Source organism: Panulirus ornatus, chromosome 53 (assembly GCF_036320965.1).
Source record: "Panulirus ornatus isolate Po-2019 chromosome 53, ASM3632096v1, whole genome shotgun sequence".
In the NCBI taxonomy this organism is placed as follows: Eukaryota; Metazoa; Arthropoda; class Malacostraca; order Decapoda; family Palinuridae; genus Panulirus; species Panulirus ornatus.
The window spans coordinates 1,199,596-1,222,795 of NC_092276.1; the positions used below are offsets into that span (position 1 = coordinate 1,199,596).

At 40.1% G+C, this 23,200-nt stretch overlaps 1 protein-coding gene across 17 annotated transcripts in view; it reads right to left on the reverse strand.

Moving 5' to 3' along the window:
- Window positions 1-23,200, reverse strand: part of LOC139765155 (uncharacterized) — a 346,502-nt gene that overhangs the window by 40,933 nt on the left and 282,369 nt on the right. For 12 of the 17 annotated variants that reach the window (XR_011716593.1, XR_011716590.1, XR_011716591.1 and 9 more), the window contains 6 exons: window positions 22,976-23,151; window positions 22,145-22,218; window positions 21,155-21,284; window positions 20,532-20,753; window positions 19,469-19,549; window positions 7,542-7,637 (listed from right to left, as the gene is read on the reverse strand). Coding sequence is in view for 13 of the 17 variants with exons in the window: in XM_071692359.1 (XP_071548460.1) it covers window positions 7,542-7,637; window positions 19,469-19,549; window positions 20,532-20,753; window positions 21,155-21,284; window positions 22,145-22,218; window positions 22,976-23,151 (779 nt within the window). In the remaining 4 variants the exon portion in view is untranslated. The remainder of the gene's footprint in view (window positions 1-7,541; window positions 7,638-19,468; window positions 19,550-20,531; window positions 20,754-21,154; window positions 21,285-22,144; window positions 22,219-22,975; window positions 23,152-23,200) is intronic. The other 5 variants (XR_011716592.1, XM_071692368.1, XM_071692367.1 and 2 more) reach the window with 3 other exon arrangements.

A 23,200-nucleotide genomic window follows, 5' to 3' on the forward strand; every position in this document is an offset into this window, starting at 1 on the left:
GTAAACCATGGAAAGCTGTGTAGGTATGTATATTTGCGTGTGTGGACGTGTATGTATATACATGTGTATGGGGTGGGTTGGGCCATTTCTTTCGTCTGTTTCCTTGCGCTACCTCACAAACGTGGGAGACAGCGACAAAGCAAAATAAAATAAAATAAATATATATACCAGCACCATACAGTCAAGTGTCCAATGGGACACTGGCACCATACAGTCACTTGCCCAGAGGAACAGCAGCACCACTCAGTCTAGTGTTCAGTGGGACACTAGTACCACGCAGTTAACTTTCCAGTGGGACACCATCACCACCACGCAGGTAACTGTCCAATGGGACACCATCATTACACGGTCAGGTGTCAGTGGGAAACCAGAACCACATAGTCAAATGTCTAGTGGGACACTTACACACTGCATTGCATATTTAGGTACTCCTGTAAACTGTACATGATAAAAGTATTCATTAACCAAGAGTTGAATGATTTGTGTTAGTGACAGGCTGAATAAACATTATCATAATCATTCTTTATTTTGTATCCTAAACAATGTTATATTTTTAACATTTTTTGATTTGAATGAAGGCAAAAATGCTATCCATGCTTAAGATGATAAAAATCTCTCAAAAATGAGTTTTAAAAAATGAAAGATTGGTTTGCAAAGGTTTGAACAAAATGCTTCATGTTATAACTTTAGAACTGTAGTTCCTGTATGATTGTATCTTAGTTTATCTCTAGTTGCTTGCTTAAAGTTTCCAAAACCAATCTGTCCCTGATAATTATAAAGGACTATGAATTACAAACCATAGAAAATAAGGGAGTTTAATTCTGCATAGCTGTACAGTCTACAAAACCCAAACTATTGCTGAGCAAGATATTGACAAGAACTGAGTCGTATTTTTGAGGTAAAGGAGGATATGTTGAGTGTCAGAGACCAGTTTTTGTGGAGAGTCATGTGGTACAGACATTGTAGGTGTGATGTGAGGGCATTCAGCTATGGTACAAACATTTTGACTGTGATTTAGAAGCATATAATTGTGGTAGAAACATTCTAAGAGAGATCTAGAAGCCTTTAGTTGTGGTACAGACATTGTGAGATTTGGAGTACTTAATTGGAAGCATTTAATTGTGGCACAGACATTACAGATGTGATCTGGAAGCAATTTACTATGAAAGAGATAATGTAGGTGTAACCTAGAAGTACTAAGCTGTGGTAGACTTTGTACGTGTGATTCAGAGGTATGTATCTGGGAGACAGTGTAACTATTTTTTGGAGGCACTTAGCTGTGACCCAGAGTAACTGTTTTGGAGACATTTAGCTGTTACAGATAGTGTAATTGTGTTCTAGAGGCACTTTACTGTGGTACAGACATTTTAGGTGTGATCTGGAAGCAATCAGCTGAAACAAAAAGCTATGATGTGCTAAAAGTGCAAAGCTATCATTAGTCTTCATGCAATATGCGTATGTTTCATGCACAGGTGGTACACGTCTCTAAAGTGAAATGATTTACTTCTAGAATAAGGAAAAATTTGTCATAATATTTTTTGAGGTGTAGTTGCCAATGTCAGCCAGGCAAGAGGGATTGCTTTTTCTAGCAACATCATTTTTGAGGTTACTGTCACAAGACAAAGGCCAAGATAACTTGTCTGTAAGATAACCAGCTCCTTAAGACAACAAATGAAAGATGCTATGTGAACAGAGCATGTAAACAATTGGCTTCATCTCTGGGTCATTGATGGTACTAGCCATAACATTGCATCTTTTACCATAGAATATCTTTGTAATGTTATGTTTATCTTTCGCGTATCTATTGCTGACATTTTATGACAGTTGACAACATTGGTGGATTTGCTGCTGGACCTGGATCAGGGTTTACATCTATAACTACCCAAAGTGTATCAAAAATTTTTCATTGACTTTAAGGTTCTTATTTAATATGCTTTCACTTGGAATAAAGCTAATACAGGTATTCTTTTTTCTTGAATAAATTTACTTGGTACATTTCTCCTCTAATGAATTGCTTTTATTTTTCTGAAAGTTCCTTAGACTTGTATGGATGTTTGCAGGTCTATGCCACTGCTGCCTACCCTTAATCTTTGACTCTTTTGCTCATCAGCTGATCTGTGCTTCTCGAGGGCAAGTTATTTTACGGAAATGGATCAAGTAGGCTATCTATGCTTACAATTTTCTTACAATACACAATATATAACTGTTTTGTTTTAGGGTATTCATACCATCAGATTTTTTTTTATATAGCTTTACATTTGTTTTATGTTTGTGAACAGAGTTCTTTCCGTATGTCTGATATAACTGTGCATGTCTGGAGCAGCAGTAGTTTGGACAAAGTTTCTTGCATATAAAGGAATCTGCTGCATTAGGTGCCCCATGTGGGTAATAAAGAACTGCTCTTACGTACAGTACCAACAGTGTGTTCTAAAACATATTATGTATGTACATATGTATGTATATCTAAACTTATCTATTTATGAAACATTTCATTTTCACCTATACAACACTGCTTCAGACCCAAACGCTCCACTACCACACTATATACAAATTTCACCTAACATATTCCTAGTAGGGTCAACCAACCACACCCTCTATACTTCCCAGAGACTAGTGGCAATATACATTATCAAGGCATTCAATACTATACCTGAAATGGAGTCAGTATGAACACATCAACACTAAGCATGGGATCAATGAAATAAACAAGAATTACTCATTGACCATTGCAACCAATTCTCTCAACATCACACAATCAGCAAGGTGGTAGTCTTAATCTTCACAAAATACTGACAGTTTAACAGATTATGATTACAATAATCTAATATGTTAGGTATTGGAAGAGGGAATATTTCCATTTGGTTTGGGTATTCATCTTCGACCATTACACACCAATCTGTGGTCTCTTTTCATGCTCTATGGAATGCTGTCTCACCAGTGTAACAGAAGGCTATCTCATCCATGTGGACTTTCCATCTAAAGACATTGGCCACAAAATTACTGTCAACTTGAACAAATTCTTTAAAGAATGTTGATCCTTGAGTGTATGATGCCAATTCATAGATGCTAACATACTTACAAAAATTGATGAATAATTACAAAGAACTTGAAGAATCAAATACTTATGTTGCTAATCAAAAACCAATATGATGAAATACTTTTATGAAAGTACTTTGGATTAACTATTCTCTGTCAACTTTCAGTCATAATAAAATGTCGAATGTTGAACAGGATAGTACTAAAAGATAATGAACCCAACTATGTTATCAAAATAGCCAATATACCTATTAACATTAATAATCTTTTCATGTGCTGTTGTCTCTGAAATATAAACATATCAATATACCATTTCTCTACAGCGTGTGGTGTCTAATTTAATTTGTTATTACAGTGTTATGATAGGAAAATAAAGATGGCAAAAAGAAGATTGTAAAAAACAAGGGAATGATGGCTGCAAAGACAACTATGTAAATTAGAGATGCCGAACAAATATATATTTAACATAAAAAAGTTGAAAATGCACAATTTCAGTCATAAATTAAAGTACTGTACAGAATTTATTAAAAACCATAGGGACATACTTCTGAGAACATCATGGACCCATGAGAACTTACCCACCATGTCAGTCTTCACAAAGGAGAATTCTCTAGATTTAATCCCTTTTGGGAGAACTCCTACTCACTCTCTCCACAGCAGAAGAAATTTTGTTCTTTCATTAAAGGACAACATAGAGAAATAGGATAACAATAGCATCAGTCAGTTAGGACAATGGTATCCAGGGATGAAAATACTGGTTTATTTAGAGGTTGGGATTCCATATGAAATTCTCAAGAAACTTAATGTTGACTGTAGAGTGGCCATAAGGAAATGACATCAGCAAGATGATATATCTTTATTAAGAGAATGATATCAGTAAGTTGATACAGCCTTATGAAGAGAATGACATCAGCAGGATAATACAGCCTTATGAAGAGAATGACACAGGTAGGATACTATAGCCTTAGAAAGAGAATGACATCAGGAGGATGACAAAAGCTCATGAAAAGAATGACATTAGCAGGATAACAAAAACTCATGAAAAGAATGACATTAGCAGGATAACACAGCCTTAGGAAGAAAATGACATCAGCCAGATAATACAGCCTATGAATACAAAATCAGCAGGATAATATAACCTTATGGTGTCTCCCTCCTTAAGAGAAGCATCTACACATGAAGTAACAACCCTAGCATAAAAGATCCCTTATCCTCAAGCTGTGACTTCTACGCCAAAGACACCAATGACACACTGCCCAACTGCACTACACTTAGCCTATCAAGAAAGACATGTTCCATCACCTCCCTTATTGACCTGTGATCCCAGTTTAGGGATGTGGCTGATATCCTAGGAGCTGCAGGAGCCTCATAAAAGGGATCCTGGGGCTTCATAAATAAGTTACTAACAGGAGCCTCCCCTCAAGTATATGAGAATAACAGAAGCCTACCCTCAAGTATCTGAGTATGGCAGGAGCTTCCCCTCAAATATGTATGTCCTATATTAGTTATAAAATCTTCCTTCATACCAACAATGAATGTAAAAAAAAAACTGAAAATCAAAGCAAGAATAGAAACTTTATATTAGAATGCCTCTCTTTTTCTAAAATTGTTTTAAAGACTATGAAGATTGTCACATTATATAGATGGGTGCAAGGAAAACTGAAAGCAAGGGTCAGGAATTTATTCCTCTCAAATAGCTTCAACAATGTCTTTTTCAAGAAGATAATGATTATTCACCTGAAGAAGACTTTGGACTTGGTGAGATGATAAATTCCTGGCTCTAGCTTTCAATTTTCCTTACCTTTTGCCCATATGTCACTATAGACAACACTCAATTATCACCACAGGTACAGAAGAACTCTCAGTGATTGCCTTCATAAGTGGGTCAGAGAAAACTTTTTTTTTTTTTCGGTGCATTCCACAATGTGTCACCTATTTCTTGAGGAGCAGAAAAACTAGGCATTTTATTTATGACCTTATCAAGCTTTGTTATGTGCAAAATGGACCTCTGGTTGGCTTGATGATCAGATAGGACCTCATTGATTAAATTGATTCTTGATGACTCATGCTTAAACTTACTCCTAAATACTATAAACTATAAGAAAAAGGAAGTTCTCATACAGATGTGAACCAGAAGTGAAATAAGGGTGTGAAAATTAAAATTCTTTGACAGTCTTGATTAACCACTTACTCAAGGCCAGATAAGTCTAATTTCACTGAAATTACTGGATACAATCTTGTCAGCAAACATTTTACTTAAGATGAACAAATAACTTTTTCTTTAACATGATTGTTAGCATGTGGAATAATTTGACAATATGAACATCTTAAAGTAACACCACAGATGGGTTTAAGAAGTAGGTCACCCTCACTTCCATTTCATGCTTCATCAAAGATTATGTATGATATGCCTCCCTACTTCTATAACTTAGCTGGAGGGACTGTACTTACTGCAGAAGTTGGTTGTAATATAACCAACTGATGATCACAAGTAGAAACAAAGGGTAGAACAGAGTCTGCTTATTGCTTTAAATGGCCACAAAAAAATTTGGTGTTGTATTATGGTTGAACATTAATGCTTACGTGTGTTATTTTGTTATGAAGCACACAATTTCAACCATATTAGTATCTTTTATATAATGAAATAAGCTCTCTATTTTGAGACAAATTGTCCTTCCTTGCCTCATGAATTCAAAAGGATCTGTATATGTGAAGCACTTAACCTGGTACACCTCCACCTACAGAATCCTGAACTTATACACCTTAATCACCAATGAGATGAGCTGATACAAAATGACACTATTTGCAATAATTTAAAATCCTATGGATCTTCTTTTCTCCATGAATGTGATTATCATTCAAAGGCATACACTTTTTCTATATTACCTTCACTGCAGCTCATGCTGGTGAAGACATTTTATTCAGAAAGTCCTCCCAGGCCATCATATACTAGATTCAAGTCCTTTTGACCATGATAATGAATATAAAAGGTGAGCCATTGTAGTTTTACTGCACAAGAGTAATGGTTCTTGTACTCTTTCAAGAAGTAAATAGTTGTATGATATTACAAGATTTTTTTAGACAAAGATCACAAAACTTTTAGAACCATGAAATAAAACAGCCTAGGCAGGATCTCGATGATCCTGATAGAAAGACATAACAATCTGATGGTCCTTACTCCTGAAACCACAGGTAGTGAATAAAAGTCAGTCAATTATCATTAGGAAAAATTTACATTAAGATGATATTACACTGGCTGAAAAAATTTAAAGTTTTGGTAAATTTGTTTGTATGTTCAACTCTGAATCAGTCAAGAAAAGCAAATATTATGAGAACTGCTGACTTACATGATAATTATCTCATAATGTCTGATGGTCTCACCTAGATATATGGTAATCAATATTAAATTGATGGGGTCAGTTACATATCTGGCATTTAATACTGAATTGAAAGGGATCATTTACAAAGAAGGCATTATTTGTTTAATGGATGAGGTCATCTACATACATGGCATTTAATACTGAACTGATAAGGGTTATCTACACAGATGGCATTAATTGGTGGGTTTATCTACATATGTTGTTTAATACTGAACTGACAGGTGTCATCTACATAGATGACATTAATTGTTGATTTGATGGGGTCATGTACGTACATAGATGGCATTTAACACTGTACTGATGTGGTCAACTATGTAGATGGAGTATGATACTGAATTGATGGGTCAAATACATATATAGCATTTATAACTGTGTTAATGGGGTCAATTGCATATAAGGTGTTCAATACAGTATTGATGGGGTTAGCTACCTACATGGCATTAAATACTGGACTGATGGGATCAACTACATATATGGCACTTAATACTGGCATTCAACACAGTTTTAATGACATCAACTACAAAGAGTTTAATGCTTTTTTGGTGAAGTCGGCTACATATGAGGCATCTATTACTGCACTGATTGGGTCAACTATACATAAAGAATTTGATAGATGTGGTAAGGTCAGCTACATAAATGATATCTAATACTATCCTGACTGGGTCATCTACACACAGGGTATCAAAAACACTCTGAAGATGGAGTCATTAATGAAAATGATGAAAAAAAAGACACTCAAATGATCTTAATACACAAATACACAATCACCAAGATGACATTCTTAACATCAAACTAATGATATATATATATATATATATATATATATATATATATATATATATATATATATATATATATATATATATATTCTTTTTTTTCTTCTTTTTTCTTTTTTCCATAAAAAGGCACCAATTAGAGGCAGCAATGCCTATGTGATACTGTTGCATAAGATTTAGAAGCGAGTTAAATTTTTTAATTGACTATAGACCTGCCTCCTACAGGAAGAAAAATATGAAAGAGTTAGAGAAAAAGAGAGAAGGTAAAGAGTTCCATATTTTAACTGTGAGAGGATGGAAGCAGACATCAAATCGGTCATTCCTCGAGTTGCCAACGTTCACACAGTACCTGTGGGACGTAGTGGCCAGTCGGGTGCTGCGTGACCTAGCTAGAGGAGGAGGCACACAAGCAGCCAACTCTCGAGAGCAGAGGCCAAAGTGATATCTGTAAAAGAGAGAGAGAGAAGCAACATTGCGGCGAAGAGAAAGGGGTTCACATTGAGAAGTAAGAGAAAAGGCAGCTGATTAATAGGTGAATTTATCTTTTGATGTGATGGATGGATGTTGAAAAGGAAGCTGGAGAAAGAGCTACCCCCAAAGTGGTTAAGCAGTATCCCATACAGGGACAGACCAAACTCTGTATAGCTTGAGAAGCTGTTCTAAAGAGGTATGTATATTCTGACCTGAACAGAATCCTTTCTGCTTATGAATGGCATTTTCATTTTGAGGCAGGCTTCACTCTTGCAGTGATATGGAGTTGGTTTAAAAAAGATTAGATGGTAAATTACTGTCAGTTCAACTGATAAAGTTGAGGAGTTCTTTGGTAGAAAGGTATAAAGGAGATAGATTTCAGATGCATAAAAGTTTACCAAATTATATCTACTCCTACCAAGAGACGTTGTTCAGGTCCGAATAGGAAAGCAGAGATATGAAGTGAGTAAATTAAGGAACGTTGGCATATACAGAATGTAGACAAGTGCAGAGTGAAATTAATAAAGGAGTGCGTAAGATTATTAGGTGGAGGAAGATTATCTATAAGGAGAATGATAAAGGGTGAGAGAGGGAAATAACTATGAGGACCACTACTGTTGATTGGACAGTAAGAAGGATCTGATCTATCAATGATTATAACAATAAACCAGTTGGAGAGAAAATTAAAACTAGGTTCATACAGCAATGGGTGATAAAACTGAAGGATTGAAATTGAGAGTATAGTTGTATGCTAAATCCTATGAAGGGTCATATATAAGAATTAGAAAAGTCCTCAAGGGAATAGGATCAGATAAACCATATGAAATGATGTCACATTTGGTCTCCCTGTGCAGATGCTGGTAGCCACACAGAAGGCTGAAGTTTGAGGTCTTTCACAAAAAAGTGAGAAAAATTCAAAGGTTTAAGGAACCAGAATTCAATGCAAGAGGATGAAAGACAGAGAGGCAGATTATTCTCCCTTCTTTGAAGTGGGCTGCACCTGTGTATATATTTAGGAGGGAAGAAAAGTGCTGGTCTTGAGATGGTGAAATAGGCAAGCAAACACAGACACTAGCTTGGATGTACACACCTTTAGGGTATGGGTATTGATACCATGTAATCCATATGGATTACTCCTCTCCAGCTAAAGGAAACTGATATGAAAAAAAGGAAGCATGAAAATGTAAGTAGAACTTAAACCTTAAAGAGGAGGTATGGTAAAATTGTTCCAAAGTAGAATGAGAGAATGAGAGGAAAAGAGATAACTGAAGGGTGTAGTTTTATCTGTACTAACAAGATAACATAAGATAAGGAGAGGGAAATTCACAAAAGTTTTTAAAGATATATGAAGCCAAGGATCAACAAGATTTATCAGCTGCATCTGAAGAAAGGTCAGTTCACCTTCATGAAAGAGTGTTTGACCTCACGGAGAGGATCTGTAAAGGTTCCCAGCGGAAGCAAAGGCTTAGTGAGTCACGTGTAGGAGAATGTTTCCAACCTCAAAATCCCAGGTGCCTTGCCTATAAGGTATCAAAAGAAGATAATACTAAGAATGAGACCATCTTAGAATACAAAGTGATGCATGCCAATATATCCACAACAATAACCTTTGTTAAACAACCAGACACAGATCTTTCACAGAGGAAGAGCAGAAGTCATCCCAAAGAAAGTTGGTAAACAGTAATCTTGTCATCAAGTCCATCAAAATTTTACTAAGTGTCTTAGTTGGTGTTTGGGATAGGATTATGAGAAGAGAAACTGTTATTGTGTGGTGATAGCAAAGGTCACAGGTAGCAAATAAAATTTATGTGTATTAGACATTTCATCCTGGAGATTGAAAACACAAGTAAAATTTCAAGAAAGCTGTTCCAGATTGATGAGAGAGAGAGAAAAAGTAGGACTTACTGCTCCATTATCAGTTAGGGAAAAATTTGCTAACCTCTCTTTCACTCATGTTCATTAAATCACCTACACCAGAGGTTCATAACAACACTGTGGTAGGAAGTGAATAGCTGAAAAGAATGATGCAGAACTGAAGGAGTAGAATTGAAATAATAGGTGGAGCAATTTAAAACAGTACACAAAAAAATTTTGAGCCAACTGGCTCCATAGGTAGGAATTCAAGATACATAAGATGTCCAACAGGCTCACTAATGTTATAAACAACATGCATTACCTTTGAAAAGGATAGGATAATATGGATTATTTACATATAAGAAAAGGTTTATCATACTTTTCTTTAGGGGGATGAAAGTTGGAAAATCGGTAGGTAAATGAAATTCCAAATAGGAAAAAACAAAATAGAATAAGGGCAAAAGAACTTTGGTAAAGTGAAAAGAGAAAGAGGCAGGTCTTGTGAAACCTTTAGAGATATGGGTGGAGCCAATATTCTTCTTGTTTGAGTCCATCCACCCACCCACTGGCAGCAGTCATAACTAAACCTGAAGACCCTCACTGCCAGGCACTGAACCAGATTACCTGAAACTTTCATGACAATAAAAAAAGTCATGTGGGGAGAGATGAAAAACATAACATGATGGGTTGTACACACATTTCTTTTTTACATACATACTCGCCATTTCCTGCATTAGCAAGGTAGTGATGAAGAACAGATGAGTTAGCCATAGAGGAGAAAGTTCCTCACTTGGCCCCCCCTTTCTCTTCTTTCTTTTGGAGAAGCAAAACTTGGGGGAGGATTTCCAGCCCCCAACCCTTTAATTTGCCTTCTATGACACACAGGGAATATGTGGAAAGTATTCTTTCTCCCCTATCCCCAGGAATCACACACACACACACATATATTATCTTATCTATTTATCATACTTGATCACTGTTTCCTGCATTAGCGAGGTAGCACCAGGAAACAAAGAATGGCCCATCCACTCATATACACATATATTCATAAACTCCTGTACATGCACATATACAAATAATATACATATGTATATCAACATATACACATATACATACATATACATACTCATGCAGAGACATATACATTTATACACATGTACATATTCATACCTGCTTGACTTCATCCATTCTTGGTGCTACTCCACCCCACAGGTAACAGCTTTGCAACCTCTGCTTCAGCGAGGTAGCGCCAGGAAAACAGACTAAAAAAAGGCCACATTCACTCACACTTAGTCTCTAGCTGTCATGTGTAATGCAGCGAAATCACAGCTCCCTATCCACATCCAAGCCCCACATACCTTTCCATAGTTTACCCCAGATGTTTCACATGCCCTGTTTCAGTCCACTGACAGCATGTTGATCCTGGTAACACAATTCACTCTATTCCATGCATGCCTCTTATCCTCCTGTATGTTCAGGCCCTGATCGTTCGAAATCTTTTTCATGGCATCCTTCCACCTCCAATTTGGTCTCCTGCTTCTTGTTCCCTCCACCTCTGACACATATATCCTCTTTGCCAATTTTTCCTCACTCATTCTCTCCATATGTCCAAACCATTTCAACACACCCTCTGCTGCTCTCTCAACCACACTCTTTTTATTTCCACACATTTCTTTTACCCTTTCATTAATTACTCAATCAAACCACCTCACAACACATATTGTCCTCAAATATTTCATTTCCAAAACGTCCACCCTCCTCCATGCCTCGAAACCATATAACATTGTTGGAACTACTATTCCTTCAAACATACTCATTTTTGCTCTGAGATAATGTTCTCTCCTTCCACACATTTTTCATCACTTCCAGAACCCCACCCTCCCCCACCTTTTGACTCACTTCCACTTCCATGGTTCCATCCACTGTTAAGTCCACTCCCAGATATCTAAAACACTTCACTTTCTCCAATTTTTCTTCATTCAAACTTACACCCCAGTTAACTTGTCGCTCAACTCTACTAAACTAATAACCTTGCTCTGTGAAGATATTCACATTTACTCTCTCCTTTCACACACTTTTCCAAACTCAGTCACCAACTTTGCAGTTTCTCACTTGAATCAGCCACCAGAGATATATCATCGGCGAACAACTGACTCACTTATATAGTGTGAAAAGGGATGATTAATTAATGAAGGGATGGGGAAGACGTGTGGTTGAAAGAGCAGAAGAGGGTGTGCTGAAATGGTATGGGCATATTTGAGAGAATGAATGAGGAAAGGTTGACAAAGAGGGTATCTGTACCAGAAGTGGAGGGAACAAGGAGAACATTAAGACCAAATAGATGAAGGATGGAGTGGAAAATATTTTGAGCGATCAGGGGCCTGAACATTCAGGGGGGTGAAAGGCGCGCTTGGATAGAATAGATTGGAATGATGTGGCATGCGGAAGTCGACATGATTCCGGGCATGTGAAGCGTCCAGAGAGAATCATGAAAAGATCCGTGAGTCCTGGTTGTGGATTGAGAGCGGTTGTTGCGGTGCATTACCCAAGGCAGTTAGAGAATGGATTTGAGCAGATGTTGGCTTTTCTGGTCTGTTCCTGGTGCTACCTTGCTAACACAGAAAACAGCAATCATGTATGATATATATATATATATATATATATATATATATATATATATATATATATATATATATATATATATATATATGTGTGTGTGTGTGTGTGTGTGTGTGTGTGTTTGTGTGTGTGTGTGTGTTTTGCTGTTTCCCAAATAGCCAGGAACAACTGAAGAACGGTTTCATTTGCTCTTTTAAACTCTAACATGGATAATGCACAGAAACCAAAGGCTCCATTTAAAGCCAAACCCCATAGGCCTTTTTTTGTGCCATGGATCAGCCCTCCGACAGCATGTCACTCCTGTATCCAAACCATTTCAAAACACCCTCTTCTGCTCTCTCAACCACGCTCTTTTTATTTCCACACATCTCTCTTACCCTTACGTTACTTACTCGATCAAACCACCTCACACCACACATTGTCCTCAAACATCTCATTTCCAGCACATCCATCCTCCTGCGCACATCTCTATCCATAGCCCACGCCTCGCAACCATACAGCATTGTTGGAACCACTATTCCCTCAAACATACCCATTTTTGCTTTCCGAGATAATGTTCTCGACTTCCACACATTTTTCAAGGCTCCCAAAATTTTCGCCCCCTCCCCCACCCTATGATCCACTTCCGCTTCCATGGTTCCATCCGCTGACAGATCCACTCCCAGATATCTAAAACACTTCACTTCCTCCAGTTTTTCTCCATTCAAACTCACCATATCACTCCAAATTGTTCAATTCCAGACACCACTCACTCCCTCCTGCATGTTCAGGCCTCGATCTCTCAAAACATTTAACCCCATACTTCCGTCTCTCGGCCTCTCCCTTTCCCTTGTTCCCTTCACTTCTGACATGAACAGTCGCCTAGTTAGCCTCTCCTCGCTCATCCCGTCCATATATCCAAACCATTTCAGCAAACCTAATTCAGTTCTCACTTTACTGCTACACAATTCTCTTACCGTATCATTTCTTACTTGAACAACTATGCTGACACCACATAATATCCTTAAGCATACAATTTTCAACAAATCCACCCTCTTCCGTACTTTTTTCTTTTTATCTAGGCCTATGCCATCCTTGTAACAACGTGGGGACTACTGTGCCAACAAACATGTTTAACTATGCCCTCACAGACATTGACTTCTCTTTCATAACAACCCTCAATGCACCCAGGACCTTAGCCCCCTCACCCACCCTATGGCTTACTTCAGGTCCCATGGGTCCTATCCACTGCTATCTTCTCTCTCAGGTGTCTAGAACAATCCACTTTCTCCATGGTTCTTTCCATTCAGACTTACCTGTCAAACCAAACTCACTGTCTTTCCTGCTAAGCTCAACCTTTTACTTTCATTACGTTTCAACTTTCTCCTACATATTCTCTTAAGCTCAGACTGCAGCTTCTTCAGTTTCTTACTCGAGTCTGCCATCAAAGCTGTGTCATTAGCAAACAGAAACCGAATCTCCTCCCAGCTACCCACGCCCACAAAAGACTACAGATCTGCCCGTTTCTCCAAAACCTTTGCATTTACCACCCTCACCACCCCATCCATAACCAGATTAGATTACCATGATGACATCACACACCTTTGTCTATGATCCCTTCACCTGAAACCACTCATCCTCCTCTCACACCCAGACACAGGCACTGCTCTCAATAAAAAATCCTCATTACTTCTCGTAACTTTCCTCCCATGTATATTCTCAGCATCTTCCACAAAGCAGTTTGATTAACCTTATACGTTTTCTCCATATCCATAAATTCCAAAGACAAGTCCTTTTCTAAGTATTTTTCACACATTCTTCAAAGCAAACATCTGATCCACACATCCTTTACTACCCTTGAAGCCACACTGTTCTTCGCCTGTCTGCTGCTCTGTGCATCCCACCATCCCTTCTATCACCACTCTCCAATACTGCTTGCCAGGACCACTCAACACATACATAACCCTCTAATTTGAAGATTCACTTTTGTGCCTCATTCGTTTACACAGTGGTACTATACAATCATTCCCCCAATCCTCAGGCACCTCACTCTAAGCCATACATACACTAAGAATCCAAACTAACCAATCCACAACACTACCATCCCATTTCTTGATAAAGTCAACTGCAATCCCATTCATTCCAGACAATTTGCCATACATCTTACGCGAGGATTTCACCACTCCACCAAGTCGCCATGACTTGCTCACTTTGCATACCTCCATATCCAAAGCACTCATGGGGTAAACCATGGAAAGCTGTGTAGGTATGTATATTTGCGTGTGTGGACGTATGTATATACATGTGTATGGGGTGGGTTGGGCCATTTCTTTCGTCTGTTTCCTTGCGCTACCTCGCAAACGCGGGAGACAGCGACAAAGCAAAAAAAAAGAAAAAAAAAAAAAATATATATATATATATATATATATATATATATATATATATATATATATATAAATCATTTGCTTTTGCTCATAAAAACCCAGGAAAGAACACACACACACACACACACACACACACACACACACACACACAGATATAAAGCCTGCCAATGAAGTTGGCGCGATGAAGTTGCAGCACAAGCATCAAGGATGAATATGAAATAAAACCATGGAAACTGTATATTCACCAACGACTAGTGCTTTATTAGTTTCCCTTTCCTTTTTTATACACTCCATGAAGTGACCAGGAACCGAATCAGCAAAGTTCTGAAGCCATTTAGGGTCCATCTTTGCCTAAACTTCATGAATAGCCGCCTCCAGCTTAGGCAGCGATGAAGTAGCCTTGTCACACAAGTTCATTCTCGTAAGCGCCCACAGTTTTCTGCTGGAATCAGATCTGGTGAATTCCCAGGCCAGTCACTGGAAAACTACACTGCACAGTCCTTAAGCCAATCGGTGACTAGTTTAGCAGTTTTGCTGGTATCCCATCCTACAAGGTCAATTTGGCCTTTCACTTTTTGAGCGAATCTGGAAGATTATCATACAGTAACTCGAGGTAACTATGTTTGTTTATAATGTCATTCTCTGGCAACACTGCAAGGTCCCGCAACACCATAAGAACCGAAACAATCCCATGAGTGAGGCAGGGAACTTTACAGTGTTTGCAATGTACCTTGGGGTCAATTGGATCACACATCCGCCACCTGTCACAGAAAAGGTGGGCTCATCACTCCAGAAGACACTTCTGAACTTAGCTGTATCCTACAGTACGTATCTCTAGCCAAAAATATGACTTTTGTCTTCTGGTGCCTAAGGATTATGAGCGGTTTTGGATGCAGCCTGCAGCTCTGGTACCGACGGTCCTCGTGGAAGTGGCGCTGCGCTGCCCTTAACCAACACATCACCAAGCAGTCTAGGATTTTTCTTTCTTTCACCTCTTTTGCAGTCTAAGCGTGGATTTGCATCCACTTGTCGTTTAAGAACATTCGGAGTAAGCAGAGAGGTTGTTCTGTCCCTCCCAGGGCATTCTACACCAATTGGTAGAGTAAGCAGAGAGGTTGTTCTGTCCCTCCCAGGGCATTTTACACCAATGGGTGCAGCGATGCCACCGCTATCGTTAAAAGTCTTCTACCATCGTTACGCTGATCTCAAGCTTACACTGGTAATATTAGAAATTTCCTTACGTGGCTTATTTCCTTTCTAAAGTGCAACTGCAGATGCTACTTTAGTCTCTTGTAAGGTGAATATTTTTAACCACAGTAGGTGGTAGAGGTACGACAAGGAAAAAAGAAATATCCAGGGCATTAGTTGGGAACACAAATTAACACTGCCACCTCCTACTACAGCTAAACTGCTATTGAGGCGGGCTCATGTAGTATGTGGAAACGTCATGTAGTTGCCACTGCTTGCAAGGGGGCGCCAACTTCACTGACGGCCACCAACACTACACAAGGTGGCGTAAAGTTAGTTTTTTTTTTTTTTTTTTTTTTTTTTGCCGCGGGTCCACTCGCGCCTACTTCAATGGCGTCTGTCCATGCTTCTCTGTTTTGCCTTTATTTCTAAAAACCGAAACTGTACTGTCATCTCTGAAATGTACTTTGGTACGGAGGGATGACACTTTCCATTCTTTTCAGTTACTGTTTTATTCTTTGACACGCAATATCTCGAAAGTCTTGGTGTGTTCCCTCAGCTACCATTTCCTAAAGCAGGTAAAACAACAGTTTTCTTTCTAATCACCAATGTGACTTTCACATGCATTCCCCCATGCATCACTTCAGCAGAGAGTCTTCGAAACATTTCTTCCTCCTTTGTAAATGTAACCTTTGACATAAACAGTCTCCCACGTTACGTAGGCAACAAAGAATGCATATTCAAAGTACAAGAAATTATTGTCTTTACTACACTTAATCATGATCGGAATGTGTAGAACTGCACATCTTTCTCAGGTAAATGTACGAGTATCAATATTCAAGTGAAAGGTAATAAGTATATTTGCAAGAACCTCCCTCCCCCCCTTCCTCTTAAGTAGAGTGTGCCTTTTTTTTAATCTTTGTCATTACTAGTATTATTGACCCTACGAGACAACATGGGTCAGATCATGTTACAACACTGGTTAGTGGCAGAATATCTACACTGGTCAGGATCATGTTACAACAGTGGTCAGTAACAAGATGCTACACTGGTCAGGATTATGTTACAACAGTGGTCAGTAACAGGATGCTACACTGGTCAGGATTACGTTACAATAGTGGTCAGTAACAGGATTCTACACTGGTCAGGATCACGTTACAACAGTCAGTAACAGGATGCTACACTGGTCAGGATTATGTTACAACAGTGGTCAGTAACAGGATGCTACACTGGTCAGGATTATGTTACAACAGTGGTCAGTAACAGGATGCTACACTGGTCAGGATCACGTTACAACAGTGGTCAGTAACAGGATGCTACACTGGTCAGGATTATGTTACAACAGTGGTCAGTAACAGGATGCTACACTGGTCAGGATCACGTTACAACAGTAGTCAGTAACAGGATGCTACTCTGGTCAGGATTATGTTACAACAGTGGTCAGTAATAGGATGCTACACTGGTCAGGATCACGTTACAAAGCATGGTACTATAGTAATCAAAGAACATGATGCAAGAATAGTCAGGTGCATAACACTATGATATTACAATGGCCTTTTAGGGTTTTGACGAAGCAATGGTCAGGAAAAGGATGGGGGTTTAAGAATTCGAACAAAATTAAAAGGACGATTAAAAAAAAACTACGAATCGTAAACCACAATTCCAGGTACTCCATCTTGAGTGGGTGGCCGAGGGCACAAAATCCATGCCTAGTTTAACCCAAGACACAGGTTTGGTCTCAAGCCTAGGATACATTAAACAAGGTATTTCTGTTTTAAAACTTCGGATAAAATAGGTCAGGCTGGGTGAGGTTATAGTCACCACTACCATGCTTTCAGAGCTAAATGAGGAGTCAGGGAGAGAGAGAACAATAAACCTTAAATGTACTTCACAATAATCTCGTCTCCCCACAGAGGCCGAACGATGTTCACTGATAGGACGTAGTTATCATCCCAGCTCTTAATGAGACTAAGAGCGTCAGCGATAAGTTGGTTGACTGTGAGCAGCTGGAAGGTGGAGGGGAATGGTAGCATACAGCAGGTATAAAGGTGGAGGGGAGTGAGTTAAAGCTTATCCAAGCGGGGGATATGAATGCGTGTGAAGACGTACTGAAGCTGATGCATGCAGGCCAATAAAAACCTGCCCATGTATCTTTAACCTTATGAGGTATTCCTCGTACACGCAAGGGATATGACTAGGCCACACAAAATGAGGTACTCTGAGTAAAATGCTTGCAAGCCACTGAAAAGCTACGTATCTAATGCCCCCAAGTCTATCAAAAATGCTTATAGCAACACGAGTGATGGGAACTCACGAGGCGGGAAACGCAAGCGTCCGGAAAAATGATCAAGCAAGGAGTATTAAGAAGCAGGCTGAGGAAAACCACTCCCTGCGTTATACACCCAACACTCACAGCTGCCTTGTGTGAGGAGGGGCGGGCGGGGTTAGGAACTTGCATATCCTCTTCGTGCAGCCTCCTTTTCGCACGTACCAGGGCAAGGGTCGAACATACGTCATGTATACTTATGGGAGCAAATATGGAAATTTGTCATGCTAATCAGGCGGATGTGTGGGGGAGTTACACACACACACACACACACACACACACACACACACACACCTGCCACATGTATTGGTGACATACACACGTATCATTCACAATCGTTGCCACATTAGCCTGCCATGTACACTACGGGTCACACACCTACAACGGATGCAAGCGATCGCACAACGAGTGTAATCTATCATGCTAAAGATGTAAACAATAATAAAACTGATGTACAAAATCTTAAACCATATGTAAACAATCATAAATCGGATGAAAATAAATGCATCTGATGTAAACAGTCATCCAATGGATGTACAGTCAGAAACGGATGAAAGAAATCATACTGCGGATGTAAACAATCATACACTAGATGTAAGGAACTATACAACAGATCTAAACAGTGGTTCAACTGGTGTAAACAATCACACAGCGGCTGTAAACACTCATGCGACTACCACTGGTGTATAGAATCACACAGACTTCTACGAGTCAGGTGAATCAAGACACCACAGTCCACGGCTAGAAATCACTATAGACCCGTGGATGTGATCTGGTCAGGTGAAGTAACCAGACAGAGAGGTCACCACCTTGGGTTCTCCTCCTTGGGAAGTAGACACCAACACATATATACCTTGTGGTCAACATGAGGCTTGAACACACAACCGAGTCAAACCAGAGACTCAAGAAAAACAAAGAACAAAATAAAAAAACAAACAAAAGAATAGCTATATCGTATTCCCATTCATTGATTATAACTTGACTAGAAACGTCGTAGTTATAACCGAGGCTAACATGAGAGGTTTTAGCTGAAGACTTTCACAAAAGATTAAAGGTATGAGAGTACAGCTAGCCAACCAGTCAGCTAGCTAGCAAGCAAGGAAGGATGTTAATCCGAATTTTTTTTTTAGGCTACGATGGAAGCAGTCCTGGCAATTTTCATACTCACCTTCCGTACATTAAAGATTAGGACATTGCAGGGACTGGTTTATTACTGTACTCTCAAGCTTACACCCAGCACGGAAAGGCACTCACGAGTGACACTACAGGCATCACAGGGGAGGCAGAAACATGACACACAACTGCGTGGGAGATTTAGCACAAGCGGGGGACGAGCACTGAGGGGGTTCATATTTTTTTTTTTTTTTAAGAGAGGAGGAGGAGGAAGAGCAAGCTTAGTGAGCAGTGGTGGCTATGGGCTGGAGGAGCAGGGGAGGAGTGGGTAGCGTCACGTACATCTGTAACCCGGCGCGACCATCGGGGCCTGAGGCCAGCATCATGGAAGGGGCCATGAGGCGGACCAGCATGGAGTTCGGCCTTGACGTCAAGCGGCCAGATGTAGCAGGTCGTGGCGACCAGAGTCGGTGGGGAGCGGGGCAAGCAGACACACCAAGAATTCAGCCGTTAGTTGGTGGGTGGAGGGAAAAGAGAACATTAGAAGAGCCCATTAGTGATGGAGAGGGGGGAGCTGTGCGCACTCCAACAGCGCCTGGTGGAGGAGGAGCCGCTGCATTAAAGTCAAAAGCACTCCAACAGCGCCTGCTGGAGCTGCGTCAGGTGAAGCAGTGTAAGCCGAGACACTATTCTTGGGCAAAAAAAAAATAAAAAGTATAAGAGGCTAAAGGGGCAAACAATTCTGGCAAAAAAGCAAAAAATGATATTCAGCACAAACATTCAAAACTATCTATAAACTGTTGCGTGGAGGGTCAGCTGATAGTCGGTGAGACATTGGTCGAAATATGGACGTTGGGGAAGTGAATTAACAGTCGAACATGGTGACTGAAGGGAATGGTTGGCAGGAACATCTGTAAACTATCTGAACTCTCCAACTGTAACCAAAGGGGAGTTGTCTCTAATATCATAGAAAGATACTAACTAGGCTTCACTAAGATGTCGATACTAGAAATTTCAAGAAGCAAATGAATTACTTATACATTAAAAAAATAAAAAAACTATGCTTTACTAACATTTCGATATTTTGGAAATTTCAAGAAGCAAATTAATTACTTATACAAAAGAATAATAAAAATGGTATTAGTAAAAAAAGAAAGCAAAATGATTCCGAAAACATATTCTGCAAATAATAATCGATCAATACATGATTAACTCACTGAAACAAGAGTAATCATAATCAATATATGATTAGCTCACTGAAACAAGAGTAATCATAATCAATATATGATTAGCTCACTGAAACAAGAGTAATCATAATTTTCTTTTTCTTTAATGGGTCTTCAAAGCTATCAGCAGGAAGCAACAGCTTACGCTCACACACACACACACCCGCCCACCAGCTCACCTCTTCTTCTGTGAGGGCTGGACGGCGTTAGCCAGTAGAGTCTTGTACTGCTCCGACCGCAGAAACCTAGGGTAGCAGTCCTTCTTCAGGAGCAGGATGTACACATGCTCTGAGGCCAAGTCGTACGTGTAACGTGTTGGATTTTTCATCTGCAGCTGCGTCTTCTCCATCGTTTTGCCATCGATGTTGATCTCACAGGGCGCCCCCGGCTTGAGAAACTCCCTGTAAGGCACACACCCTCTCAGTTAGCACATCAAGGCGTTAGACCAGACATTGCACGACATATATACACAAGTATCAAAGCGTTAAGCGCTTTCGTATAATTCATTGACAGGACTGAATGCAGATAAAGAGAACCAGAATACAATACACCAGATGTCATTCGTTTTCTTTATCTTTGAGAAGAAACGAGTTATAAGTGGCGTTTTTCTAACCAATCTAGCAGGGCAAAGTGGCTAGAGTCTCTCTTGGCTGCACAGCACACAGCGCCGAGGGTTCGACGCCTTCCCAACACCTACGTCCCTGAAACCCCCCCCCCCCCCCCAGTCATTGCCTAGCATCCCTGAAAACCCCCAGCAACCCCAGCCTAGTCCTCAACACCATAACAGAGTTTAATTACTCACTCGTAGATGCTCTGGACCTTATCCGTCATGTTGGCTGCGGGACCACGTCTCAGGTCGTTCACGGCCTGCCAGAAGCGAATGTTTTCGTGGCAGTACTCCTTCCTCAGGTAGGATGTGAACTCCGCCACACCTGCAGGCACGGAGTCACACACACATATATATATATATATACACACGCACCCACACCTCACGCATCCCCTCCCCTCTTGGGTATACTCATAATTCTATGGTCAATAGACTTTATATAAAGGTATCATAGGGTATTGAGAATGGGGGGCTTATTGCTATACCATCCAGAAGGCGTCACGTCCTCAGCATGAGATAGGGTCTGTCTGGCCTACTCACGATTGCAAACCTATTCTTCCCTGGTCACTGTGGTCACTTGAGGACTAACTACTATCCCTTCTCTACACAGAGACCCAACTATACCCTGTAGAAATATGCATCTTGTATCTGCTGTACGACATGGGTATTAAGACTATCAGGAGAGGAGAGAAAGTGTGTTAGAAGCATAACAATCAAACGCCAGACGTTGATTAGGTCATGAATGTAAATTCTGGTAGACATTATACATAACCACCTGTCTAATATACCAGTGAAAGATTTGGTTCACTAGACTATACTGATGGAGTGCTGTTCATGGCCTCCCAGTCATACTACACAGAGATGGAACCATCAGATGAGACATTCACTGGCAGCAGAAAGAAATATTATGTACATTTAAAACAATATTCATTTTATACTATCATGACTGTTATTACTTTGAAGTTTTCTGTATATACGACAGATAAAGCAGTTTGAGAGGATTGTGTCTAAATTCAGATGTGTTATGGCGAAAAGACATTTGACTCGCTCCAAGAGACCAAGTCAGGTCGTCAGCAGAATCCAGCGATCACAGCTGAGGTCGGAGATTCAGGCACAACTCTGGAGTAACTAAACAGAGCCAAGAACCCTCCTGCAGGAGGAGAGTGACCGGAGGCGGCACCTTACCCATAACATCATTGATGAGCTCCTCCATGGAGATGGCCCAACGTCGTACACGCTTCTCTGTCGGTACATCCACTCTGCAAAGGACGCTTGTGTTAGCAGCAGGCGGTGATTCAGACAATACAGGCAGCGCTCCTTCGTCAGGAGCGGCCCTGTTCTGTTCTGTTCTGTGTGTGTGTTTTTCCCTTGACAATCACATCGGTTGTGGGAGGGAAGGGGAGGAGAAGATGCATGAATAGCATGTGTCTGTATGTGACAGGGAAACTTTATTTCTCTGCCACAATACACGTCATGGCCATGCAATACACAGAGGTTGATACCAAGAGAGTGTTTGCAGTGTGTGTGTGTACCGTGGGAAATGTGGATCCAGTTGGCACGGGTGAAGAAAAGAACATTTATAGATTTCTAATCCCTTATAACTCATCATGGTTATGACAGATTCAGTACAAGGTGTGCAAACGACCCTCTAAGCAGGTTCTTTCTTTCCCTTTCATGTAATCCAGTCTTTCAGCATCATGGAAAATAGCATTATAAACAACCCCTTCATACATATATCATCATTCTTCCCCATCATGTAATGTTATCATTCCTTCCCCATCATGTAATCATTCCTTCCACATCATGTACTGTTATCATTCTTCCCCATCACATACTGATATCATTTCTCCCCATCATATGTTATTCTCTTTTCTCCCCATCATATATCTCATCCTCTCCCCACAAGGCTCCGGCTGGCTACCATCATCACCAAATCAACCATACAAGAACACTGAATAATCCTACATTTTTCATAGTGGTAGGGTAAGTTAGGGGTCGTTCGGTGGCCCGACTTACATCGGGTCGTTGAGCGTCCAGTAGGTGTGGTCGTCGGAGAGCCAGGGGTTTGAGGGCTGGGGGCACGTCAGAAGGGGGTCGTACTCGTAGTAGGTCTCCGAGTGGGTCAAGAGGCTCTCGGCCGCCTGGGACACCTTCTGACGGGTGCGATCCACTGCTGACGCCAGGAAGTCATTCTGTCCAGCGTGAGAGAGAGAGAGAGAAGCTGGTGTTAATGGTTGGAGG